The following is a 12,500-nucleotide window of genomic DNA, read 5'->3' as shown; positions in this document are numbered from 1 at the left end:
TAAATCCCAAAGAACATTGGAGAAAACATCAGATCAGAAAACAATAAAACATCCCCCCTCCAAACCCACAAAATCAACACAAACAACTACACAGGAAATCAAGCAGACAGAGAGAGAAGAGAACAATATAACAGCAATGACAGTGTTATAGATCGACAGGTTGTGTGTGTTCCGATCCCACTGGCTGTACCTGCTCCGGCGCCGGCGGCTGTAGCGGTGGCAGTCGTACGCGTAGTGGCCCTTCTCGCCGCACTCGTAGCAGCGGTCGCTCGGGTCGAAGGGCCGGCGGGTGGGCGGACGGTCGTATCGGGAACGCCGTGGCATTCCGGTGGACAATTCCACACGCGTTCGAGAGCCGCAGATCACACTGAAACAAATCACTCAATCGATCAATCCACTCGCGTTTACTTTCACAATACACATCGTTTCAAAGCAGCCTTACAGAAAATGCACATTACAATTATTAGTTATAAGAGGTGACTGTCTAAGTTATGTACAGGTGAAACTCGAAAAATTAGAATATCTTGAAAAAACTAATATATACATGCAAAGTGAGATATTTCAAGCCTTTGTGATGATAATAATTGTGATGATTATGGCTTACAGCTTAGGCATAAAAAAAAAAAAAGTTTGGTTCCGGTTTGTTGGCAGTTGAGGTCATGGGTCGGTAGGGATTTTTTTTTTTTTTTTTTTTTTTTTTTTTTTTTTTTAGTGGCAGCAGCAATGGATAGGTAGGAAATTATTCAGGGCTCGACCTTAAGCCTTTTCATGTGCTTGCCCTCCGAACAAGTAAATCTGTCATTCACTTGTCAGAGTAAAAAAGTTGCTTGTCCGGATTTTTTAAATTTTTTAAATTTATTTATTCTGAAGCAATGTTCTCATCAGTGTTCAATCAGCTTTGATATTTAAATTGGCATATTGTAATATCTGCACCTTTGAAGGGCATCCCCTCCCCCAATCTTATTAAATGCCCTATAGTGTCGTCTTATTCTAAATAATTGAATTTATTGATCAAATTTAGGAATTTAAAATGAAAGATGAAGCATACTGTTACCCTAAGTAGGGCTGATCAAATTAAATAATTTACACTGAAAAATTACAATTGCATAAAATAATGTTATGAAATTGATTTAAATGTACAAATAAGAAACATCGGAAAGAAGTATACTAGGCTACTTATAAACATAACACTAAACTGCCAATAGGTGGCGGCAGGCGGCCGTATTAATGAGTGAGTCATTGATTCATTAATTCAAACGATTCGTTTAAACGGTTGATTCATTCAAGAATGAGACGGATGTTTATGAATGGGTCATTGAATCTTTGACTCAACCGATTCGGTCAAAATGCTGAATCATTCAGTAATGAAAACAGGTTGAGTGTTCCTGTGAGATGCGCCGTGGTTCTGCTGTGATTTTTGTTTGGAACTATTTTCGCTGCAGAAACAGAACAAAAACAGCCAATATTTCATCTAAAATGTAAGTGACTTAATTGTAACTGTTTATTGAACTGTTGTAGGAAATCAATGTCACATTTTCAATTGTGATATGGTATTCAGGAAAAATAATTGAGGCTGCTTAACACATATGTTAAAATATAGAAACTCCACATTTAGATTTGTTTATAGGCAGTATGTTGTTAACTGAGTGTGTGTATGTGTGCTGCGCTCATGTGTGTAGATTTCTCCTCGAGAGGCTGCGCGAGCGTCAACAGCGCACCTCACCGTCAGCAGGCTAATGCATTTATTATCCACAATCGATCGCAACTTACAATAAATGTAATAAAATCATTCTCTCGGTTTAGTGATTCCCTAGTTATTTGTTTGTTTGTTATTGATGTTCTAATCAGGCTACTTGTCCGTTCGGGCAAGTAAAATTCTCTTTTACTTGTCCTTCAAAAATCCATTTGTCGCGGACAAGCGGACAAGTTAGACGGGCTCTGGAGATACGAAGCGCGGCAGGTTAGAGTGTTTTGGATTGCATAAAGTAATAAAAGAAACGAACAAATACATGGCGAAAGAAGTGGTAGACAGCAGAAGAGGGTATTGGGATTTGGGATGATTTTTAATGAAACTTGGGAGGCGGATGGAGGTTACTCTGTAACTCATCATGTGGTGTGTGCGTGCCTATGAATGCATGCATTTGTATGTGTGCGTATATGAATAAAAGTGTCCTTAATGACAAAAAAAAACAAAAAAAACTTGTAGCCTATATGTATTATAGTTCAGTTTGACGAACGATGTGTGAACGACCATGTTGCTGCCTCGTTTGTTTTGCTGGAGGACAACAGATGGCATCTTGCATCGCGTGCTGTACAAAAACGTAAATTATAGTTCGCCTCAAAGTTTTTTATTTGTGTATTTATTTAATTTTTATTATTTCTTCCCCAAGCTCATAAAATAAATTTGGGTCGCACATAAATTGACAGGGTCGGTCGGAAACCGGAACCAAACAAATTTTTTTTTTAAGCCTTATGAAAACCTTTCTAATTTTGAATGTGGGGTTTTCATAAGCTGTAAGCCATAATCATCAAAATAATAACAAATAAAGGCTTGAAATATCTCACTTTGCATGTAATGAGTCTATATAATATATTAGTTTCACCTTTTAAGTTGAATTACTGAAATAAATGAACTTTTGCACCATATTCTCATTTTTCCAGTTTCACCTGTATTTCAGAAATGTACATATACAAAATCACAGATAGCGAAAAAAGTATTAATTTAAATAAAGTAATAATTTATTGCAGAATCAATGAGTTTATTGAAGTGTTATTGAATATTTGCTTGTTAACGAATGATTATGACGTTTAGAAAAATGGAGCATCAAAACAACAATCAGCAATCAATCAAACTTTACTTATAAAACACTTTAAAACAACCCAAGTGGACCAAAGTGATGTACAGAAAAATAAATAAAGGACATGAAATACATACTTTATACTAAACAAAGAGGATGACTCGGATTACTAGAAAAAAGGTACGCATCTGCGGTGAAATAAAATCTTTGTTACTTGAAATAAAATAAAGGTTAACTGAGACAAAATAGAAAAATTCCAGATATCTGGGATTTCTCATGTTCCTTTAGTTGTACTAAAATAACTAAAACTTAGACCTGCACAATTAATAGTTAAAAGATGGCGATCTGACACACAGAATTATTATTTCTGTCTTAAAATCATTCAAATTATCACAGAAGTTCTGGATAAAGGTTTATAGTTCAGATATAAACACTGATGTCTACGCTAGAGATCAAAATAGAGCGAATCACTTTTTGAAGCTTGACGCTTCAGATAAAGATTGTATCAGTTTTATCGTTACACCAGTAGGCGGCGACAAGTGACTGTTATACATATATTTATCATTTAATCATTCACTCAAGAGATTTGTTCAAAAAAGCAGATTCATCCAGTAATGAAACAAGTGAAGTCTTTATGAGTGAGTCATTGAATCATTCATTCAAGAGATTCGTTCAAAAACACTGATTCATCCAGTAATGAAACACGTGAAGTCTTTATGAGTGAGTCTTTGAATCATTCATTCAAGAGATTCGTTCAAAAACGCTGATTCATCCAGTAATGAAACACTTGAAGTCTTTATGAGTGAGTCATTGAATCATTCACTCAAGAGATTCGTTCAAAAACGCTGATTCATCCAGTAATGAAACAAGTGAAGTCTTTAAGAGTGAGTCATTGAATCATTCACTCAAGAGATTCATTCAAAAACACTGATTCATCCAGTAATGAAACAAGTGAAGTCTTTAAGAGTGAGTCATTTAATCATTCACTCAAGAGATTCATTCAAAAACACTGATTCATCCAGTAATGAAAAAAAAAGAAGTCTTTAAGAGAGTCATTGAATCATTAATTTAAGAAATTTGTTCAAAAACACTGATTCATCCAGTAAAGAAACAAGTGAAGTCTTTAAGAGTGAGTCATTAATTTAAGAAATTTGTTCAAAAACACTGATTCATCCAGTAATGAAACACGTGAAGTCTTTATGAGTGAGTCATTGAATCATTCACTCAAGAGATTCGATCAAACACGCTGATTCATCCAGTAATGAAAAAAAAAGAAGTCTTTAAGAGAGTCATTGAATCATTAATTTAAGAAATTTGTTCAAAAACACTGATTTATCCAGTAAAGAAACAAGTGAAGGCTGCTTCCGAAATCGCATACTTCCCTACTATATATTAGGCGAAAATCATGTGACAAAAGAAGTATGACTGAATTTACAGTCCTCATAAAAGAGTAGGCAAAAAGTACCGAATGACCTATTACTTCCGGTGAGATTCTGAAGTGCGCATACGATGGACACTTTACTATCCCATGAGGCCACGGGAGAGGATGTATGAATGGCAACTGACGCTGGTCACATGATAATGACAACATGGCGACAATAGTACGTCCGGATTACATTCATACTACACACACTCATGCTATATAGAACGCACCTTTTTAGCAGTCGTGAATTACTTATTCAAAATAAGTACCTACTCAAGAGAGTATGCGATTTGGGACGCAGCCGGTGTCTCTACGAGTGAGTCATTGAATCGTGACTCCGCCCACTCACTTGCCATCGAGGCCACGCACAGCGTCCTCAGCATCTCTGGGATCCTCGAACTCCACGAAGGCGAATCCCGGAGGATTGCGAGCGATCCACACGGTCCTCAGCGGCCCGTAGTAACCGAACGCCCGCTCCAGCTCACCCTTACCTGCCCCGGTGCCCAGGTTACCCACGTACACCTTCGTCTCTTAAAGAGAAAAGGACATTTAACACCTGTCATCTGTCAATGAAATAAAGAAATAACCACGCTTTTACCACGGTTTAACTCTGTGACACAAGAGGCTAATGTTCAATAAACAGAATTCAGCGGCTAAAAGGGGAAAGTATTGAATTCAAACCACAATTAACAACACAAACAGGATTTCAATAATATATTAGATTTAATAATAATTTTGTATAATATAAATGGTGAAATAAATTAGAAACATTTTGACAGGAGACGAACTCAGATTTCAAATAAGCATATATTGAGCAGTGTTATTTATAAACTTATTACTATTTTGAATTAGCTTTTATTTTTATATTTTCAGTTAAGTTTTAGTCAGATTAAGTGCTTTTGTCTTTTTACATTTCTATTTAGCTTTAATTTATTTATTTTAGTCTTAGTAATTTTAGTACCTTTGAAGTTTTTCACATTATATTTGATTTCGTTTCAGCTTAATTTCAATTAAAGAATGAATTTTAATAGTTTTAGTCAACAAAATCAACTTTACAGACTACGTCACACTTACTGTTTCAATTGAACGGTTTTAGCATCTACATCTACAAACTTATATGATAATTTCAAATCTGAAATACAGAGCAAACTTTAATAAAAACAAAACAGAAATAAAACGACACATGAATGAACATCTTCACGTTAACATATAACCCTACAAACCGACAATTATTCAAAGTATGAATCCAAATAACGTTGTGATTATTACTATTACTAGTTTTATTATTAATTACAATGATTACTATTATTATTAATCGGTGTTCGCGAGGGCGCCATTACAGTTAGCAGCTCGTGCTAAAACACAACACATCTTTTCAATAACCAGACATATTTAATACATGAGATGAAGCATTCTGCCTCCAGCCTTGTTTTATTCGTGAATTATTCGTGAATTATAGCACTCACCACCTGCGTGTCGCCCGTGTCGCGACATAACGCGATATAACGAAATCCTGACAGCAACAAACAACAGCCTGTCAAACGACTCCTCACCTGCGCATGCGCAAACTCACGCAGCCCCCGCAAAAGACTACATTTCCTATGATTCTCATGAAGGAAATAACGACCTGACTCAGCCAACCAATCACACGCTCGTTTACGACAGTGACGTCACACGTGTACAGCGTCCACTTACGCCAAACTCCAGTGGAGATGAAGTCGCTGATTAAGTTGATCAACGCTGATTAAGTGATTAGTGGTTCGCAGAGATGCTGCAGTGGAGGGACAGGAGTCCTCAGCAGTGGCAGGAGTTCGTCAATCAGGAGGTTTGTGTAACCGCTCACGATCAGCAGCGCTTCGAGGGACGCGTGTTCACGGTGGACCCCGTTTCTGCCAGGTAAACATCAGAAGATAACAACTACAAAACAATTATGCAACTAAAGTACTTAAAACCTGTTTGTTTGTTTTGTTTCCTGTTTACGCTAGTTAATAAAATCACAACTGTTCAATGTTAGTTCATGTTAGCTCAGGCCCATTAAATAATTTTAATAATGCATTAGAACATGTGGATTCATGGGCTGGATCCTGGATCTGGGCCGACTGTCTGGGTAATAAATGCTATATACACATTTATAACTTGCTGTTATTTGTGACTACATTTTAAATTATTTAAATATTTATTTACAAATGTTGCTGTGACATGACCTACCGGTCTCAGTGGACCCTTTTCAAAGACTGTGATGACACATTTTAACGGTCTTCAGCAGTGTAAATACTGCAAAAGTAGGTTTTTTTTATGTATAACACTATACTTTATAGAATATTAATGTCACGTGACCTACCGGCGTCAGTGGACCAATGGCAATGACTCTCTCTGGTAGATCATATTTATCCATCTATCACCCAAAAGCCAGTATTAGTTCTCCTCCACTGTTCATAGGCTTGAGCCTCCGTGTTACAGCGAATGCTGGGAGATTTGATGTGTTTAATCTTAAACATAAAATAACCTGATCCTGTTTGATCACTGTTCTGACACTCGTCAGCATACATTTTTCATCTTGCATCAAAATCCTGTCTATTCATTGTATGCGTTTGAAATAATGAAATATAGAGTTGGGTTCTGTTTTAATGCACCTAAAATAAGAGTTTAATATACAGGTTTGTGGCTCTTAATTTCTTTTTATTAATTAACCACTTGTAAACTTATGTTCACTGTTCTTTTTTAAAATAAATATAGGATTTGTATTAAATCTATATTCATTGAGTCGAATCGGAAATCAAATTTAGAATCAGAATTGAACTGAGAGCTTGCGAATCGAATTGGAACATTGAATCATAACCCAGCGTGAATCATCTCATATTGTGTTGGTTTGTTCATTCTGGTGAGTTTCCCAGTTTTAAAATCGGTTAATGCAATTCATATTTTTTTTTTCAAGTAGTACAAGCTTTTTATTAGTTTCAAATACATTTGTCATTATTCGAGTCGATTACTCGATTAATTTAGTCGATTTGATTTTGGACACAGTATTTGATTCAAATGAATCATTTGCTTTTTGAATCAAAGTGTGAATCGCCTCATATGATGTTGTTTTGTCGATCGCAGTGTGGTGCTGGTGAGTTTCCCGGAGACGAAGCGTCCATCGGTGCAAGTGGTTCTGGGTCACGCGGTGACAGACGTTCAGATCCTCGCGAGCGGAACGAAGGAATCGGAGAGTCGGATGAAGAGCTTGTTCCTGCCGGACAGAGCGCAGGTCCTCAGCGCCGACGAGCTGAAGTCTCGGAGGGAGAACCTGCGCGTGTGGCTGGAGAAGAACCGAGTCCCGGTGACCGAAGACGGGGATGTTCTTCGTGTGGCGAGTGTGTTGAGCATCAGCGCCCCCTACAGCACTGGAGACTGCAACTGCGCCAACGAGATCATTCTGGCCAGAGTTCAGAGTCTCGTCGAGAGCATCCCTGGAGAACACACTTCACTCGCACAAACCTGAGTCTTTATTCTGACAGAGATGAATCCACTTGTTCTCAAGGTCTGAGAGTGTTCATTAAGAGGAGATGTTAATGCTAATGTTAATGAGAGTCGAACAGCATTTCTGCTACATAATGTAAATATTTACGTTTTTGATTCTTCATGTAACATTCAAAGTTCCTGTATGTTTGCTCATGTTATAATAAAAGTTTCCTGATGAATGCATGAATAAACTCTTATGCATCGCAGGCTAGTAGTGTTGGCACTAACAGTAAATAAATGTTGAAATCTAAAAATGTTGAATATGGATTATTGAAATTTTAATATTCACAGCTTAAAACCAATATGCTCAGAATGTAAAATTTTGAAAAGATTTTCAGTCGAATTTGTGGAAGAGAGTTTGTGAAGCGAAATTAAACTAACCGAAAATTGCCTCATAGGTTGCATTTTTAAACAGACTGAATATTTTTGAGGTGAAATCTGAAAGTTGAATATGGATTATTGAATTTTTAATATTCACAGCTTAAAACCAATATGCTCAGAATGTAAAAATTTGGTTACTTACTGCATTCTGCCTATTACACACCATTCGTATTCTAAAACTATATTTATTAAGGCTCAGACTAAAAATCACTTTATCAGTTTATCAGCAAAATGATTCGAGCTTTCACGTCTCAATATTCCTCATTATAATAATTCATACGCAGAATAAAGGGGCGGGGCCTGGTTGAGTTAGTTAGTAGTGTGTTAAACTGGCGGTTATGGAAAGGGGCGGGACATTTCCCAAACACACTCGAAGCGCTCGACCAATCACAACACACTGCTCCAGCCGACCAATCAGAGCACAGTGTGCTTTCAGGAGGAGGGGCTTCATAGAGACAGGAAGTAAACGGAGCGTTACTGACAGACTGGGAAGAGAGGAGCCGCAACAATGTCCCAAAAAAACAAAAACAAGCATTTGTTTCATGTATTTTTTATGGTTTTGGGTTAGGGTTAAGTATAACCCTGAAGAACACTAATGAAAATAATATAAAATTAGAATGATCAACTCATCTTTCTCTTGATAGAAATACCAATTGTGTATCAGAAATACACAAGGTCAAAGAAAATATAGTCTTGTGTGAGGTGAACACCGGCTGCCTGGCATGATCATTGCAGTGTTTGATGATTTTAAGGGCGTTTTTGTTACTTGATGTGTAAAAGCAGATGTACAGTCAAACCTAAATTTATTCAGACACCTTCAACATTTCTCACATTATCACAGTTTAGAAAATGGTAATGAAATATGACAATATTTGACTGGTTTTGTCCGTCCTTCTGTTAGACTCTCACACATGAATTATGTTGAATATCTGTCAGCTGTTAAATTTAACTACACAATTAGATAATACCAGTTTAGCTCAACCAGTGACCAAGCAATGCTTCATGTTGTTCAGTGTGTGTGTAAAAAGAGCATTAGCAATTACAGAAAACACACTTCAGCAAAACATGATCAGCTCAAAGTGGAGGAATCATTTTTGGTCCCATATTGTAATAAATGTCACTGGTAGTCACTGTATGAAGAATTATTGGGTGTAATATGTCACAGTTTACTGTATTTTGCTCTCCTCACTTACAGAAATGAACTATAGTGTCCTGCACACACTAGTGAAACATGATTTTTGGTGTCTGAATAATTCTAGTTTTGCCTGTACATCACGAGCTCAGCATCTGGAGACAGTGAAGAAGAGAGACGTGTTCATGGCTAGCGTTTGGCATACAGTGGTAGAAACACTTTTATTCCCTTGTTTTAAGGCGGCGATCGTTTTTTTTTCTTTACATACTTATTGGCAAAAACAGAAATGATTGAGAAAATAAAAGTTCTAACACATACAAGGACAATCACGTGTGTTTCTTGAAGGTTTTCTCGAGTACCTCTTTGGTGTGCGAGGGTACCTTAAACTCCCGGTACTCGTCGAGTCAACGAGTCTAGAACATCTGCAGTCCCTTTACACTCTCCGTCCACACACACACACACACACACACACACACACAGGCACCGGAAAATAATGGCGTGAACGCTCTTTATCGGGTCTGTTTCGTGTCTGTGTCGTCTGTCCTCCAGCAGGTTTGTCTGTTTCTCAGTCTGAGCTCGGCCAACGATCGCCGCTGGAAAAACAAACCAAGCGATGAAATGGAAACGAACGTGACAAAACAAAAGCTACACAAAAAGACAACACACACACACAGAGTTCCCGAGAAACCGATCTCGGCTTGATTTGCACAATCGCCGTCTCAGAACGGGCACATCTTCAGTCCTCAGATGGATTTCACGTTTAAGGGCTTTCGTCTGTTTTCGTTTTAGTCCTCAGATTAACTTCGCTCTGTGAGGGGTTTGCCGAAACATGCCAAAACAAAAGCTACACAAAAAGAACAACACAGTTCCCGAGAAAACCGATCTCGGCTTGATTTGCACAATCGTCGTCTCAGAAGGGCACGTCTGTTTTCGTTTAGTTCTCGGATTCGTTTCTCAGACGAGCACGTTTAAGGGCACATCTTTAGTCCTCAGGTTAACTTCGCTCCGAGAGGGGTTTGCGTTGAAGTGGCGGTCCATCGAGCCGACTCGCTTTCGCAGGGAGTTTTGGGATTGGCGATTTGACAGGTTTGTCTGTTTCTCAGTCTGAGCTCGGCCAACGATCGCCGCTGAAAAAACAAACCAAGCGATGAAATGGAAACGAACGTGACAAAACAAAAGCTACACAAAAAGACAACACACACACACACAGAGTTCCCGAGAAACCGATCTCGGCTTGATTTGCACAATCGTCGTCTCAGAACGGGCACATCTTCAGTCCTCAGATGGATTTCTCAGACGTGTTTTCGTTTAGTTCTCGGATTCGTTTCTCAGACGAGCACGTTTGCGGCTTCATCCTGTTTTAGTCCTCAGATTAACTTCGCTTTATGAAGGGTTTGCGTTTTCAAGGAGCGGCGGCCCGTCGCGATGGACCGACTCTCTTTTGTAGGTTTTCGGAGGGAGTTTTGGGATTGGCGATTGGGAAGTGCTCTGGCGCGGCGGGACGGGCGGCCCGGCGGACCCCGGGGTCGGCGGCTCCAGGTCGAGCGGCGAGGAGGGCATGTGTTTGCGGGGTCCCAGTGGAGAGGGCGTCTGTGGGATGAAGGGAGACGGTGGGAAGAAGGTCTGGCTGAGTTCGGAGCGCCGGCCCTGGGGCGGAGGCTGGAGGTGTAGCGGGGAACTGGAGAAGGCGTCTGGCGTGCGCACCGGCTCGCGAGGAGGAAGGGTCGGGGGACTGTCGGGCGGGTCCGTGAGCGAGTAACGGGGCGAGAACACTTTAGTGGTGGGCTGACGAGGAGGGATCGCAGGAGGACTGTCCTGGTGCTTCGACATCATCTGGAACACACACACACACACGCTGCGTTTGAAAAGACAGATCTATGACCACAGACTAGGGGTGTCACAATATATCGCAATACAGAAATGCAACAATGTGTACTGTGGATAGTTCACCCAAAATAAAAATTACTGTGTGAGGAAAAAAAGTTTTAGTGTCAGTACTACATTAAACTACTATATATAATGTTGAATATGATGTATAATAATGCAATGGCGGAATATTTGTGTAAAAAGTGGCCTACAGAATTTTAAATATATGTAGTGTAGATAGAGTGAAAGCATTTTCGTATTAAATAATTCGGATTTTCAGCTTCAGAATCATGAATATTGTTATTGTCCTGTGCTTTGGGTTTCCAGCACCAATGTGTGTGTGTGAGTGAGAGTGCTCTTGTTTTCATGACAACTGAGGACATTTTTATGATAACACACCTTCAATATGAGGACACTCGGAAAAATGAGGACATTTCCTGAGTCCTCATATTTCAAATGGCTTTAAAAACACACTAAGCAGTGTTTTATTAACAGGGTATCTGCACACTTTTTAAAGTCAAATTTAAGGCTTTTTAAGACCTTTTTAAGACCTGAAGAAATCAAAATTAATACCTTACATTAGGGGTGCGCAATATTGAAAAAAATATGTCTCAATATTTTCAAAGTTTTGTTGATGATAATTAGATGATATTTTACTGATTGTGTTTGTGTACTGGTACCATGGCTGGTTTAGGCCTGTTGTTGACAGCTGACTCACGAAGATATTCATATTTTTCATATTCTATGCAGTGGTCAGTTCACAGCAGTGAAAGAAATTTACATTTTTTATTAAAGGGCAATATTTGCAACCTTAAATTGAGTTCCAGGGGCATTTTCACCCATATATGGACTTTTTTTTTTTTTTACTTAGAGGTATGCATCACCTTTTATGTCAAATTCTAACATTCAAATTAAATTATATTAGAATAATAACACAATACCACTGTTACCAGTTAAATTAAATCATTAAATCAAAATCCATCTTTGCAGTGCAGAGGAGACACAGAAGCAGCATCAGAACTGGCATTAATATATTTATACTCCATTTACAATTGCATAAATAAAGCTATGATATTCAATATGTGATTCAATTCTTTCAATTCTTAATTCAATATTTAAATATGAACTGATTTCTAATTGTAACATTTTAATTACAGGGTACTTTAAATGTGAAACTAAACCCGCCAGTAGGTGGCGGCAAGTCACTGTCTCAGGGAGTCATTCATTCAACCGATTTGTTCAAACGGCTGATTCATTTAGGAACTGCAAGTGATTGTTCATTGACTCGTTAAAATGATTCGTTCAAAACGCAGATTTCAGTCAAGAAATCATCGCTGTCTTTTGCATTGAGACTCTGCTACGGTTTCATTTTGAAATTCTCGTCAGCGAAATAAAG

At 38.4% G+C, this 12,500-nt stretch overlaps 3 protein-coding genes across 6 annotated transcripts in view; 1 reads left to right on the top strand and 2 right to left on the bottom strand.

The window, feature by feature from the left end:
• srsf7b (serine and arginine rich splicing factor 7b) overlaps positions 1-5,813 on the bottom strand; it is an 11,117-nt gene extending 5,304 nt beyond the window's left edge. For all 3 annotated transcript variants that reach the window (XM_056243014.1, XM_056243016.1, XM_056243017.1), the window contains exons 1-3: positions 5,688-5,813; positions 4,571-4,751; positions 191-367 (exon numbers count right to left, since the gene is read on the bottom strand). In XM_056243014.1, the coding sequence (XP_056098989.1) occupies positions 191-367; positions 4,571-4,751; positions 5,688-5,715 (386 nt within the window). In that variant the 5' untranslated portion in view covers positions 5,716-5,813. The remainder of the gene's footprint in view (positions 1-190; positions 368-4,570; positions 4,752-5,687) is intronic.
• Positions 5,814-5,888: 75 nt separating this feature from the next.
• On the top strand, positions 5,889-7,705 carry gemin6 (gem (nuclear organelle) associated protein 6). The gene is made up of 2 exons (XM_056243009.1): positions 5,889-6,117; positions 7,324-7,705. Exons 1-2 carry the CDS (start codon positions 5,990-5,992, stop codon positions 7,703-7,705), a joined length of 510 nt encoding a protein of 169 aa, XP_056098984.1. The 5' UTR covers positions 5,889-5,989.
• A 2,891-nt stretch (positions 7,706-10,596) lies between these two features.
• The window catches only part of sos1 (son of sevenless homolog 1 (Drosophila)), a 77,529-nt gene continuing 75,625 nt past the window's right edge, over positions 10,597-12,500 (bottom strand). For both annotated transcript variants that reach the window (XM_056243011.1, XM_056243012.1), the window contains one exon: positions 10,597-11,071. In XM_056243011.1, coding sequence (XP_056098986.1) covers positions 10,622-11,071 — 450 coding nt within the window. In that variant the 3' untranslated portion in view covers positions 10,597-10,621. The remainder of the gene's footprint in view (positions 11,072-12,500) is intronic.

The sequence above is a fragment of the Rhinichthys klamathensis genome, unplaced genomic scaffold (assembly GCF_029890125.1).
Source record: "Rhinichthys klamathensis goyatoka isolate OS25496 unplaced genomic scaffold, OSU_Roscu_1.1 h1tg000769l_1, whole genome shotgun sequence".
In the NCBI taxonomy this organism is placed as follows: Eukaryota; Metazoa; Chordata; class Actinopteri; order Cypriniformes; family Leuciscidae; genus Rhinichthys; species Rhinichthys klamathensis.
This window is presented reverse-complemented; position numbering and strand designations above follow the sequence as displayed.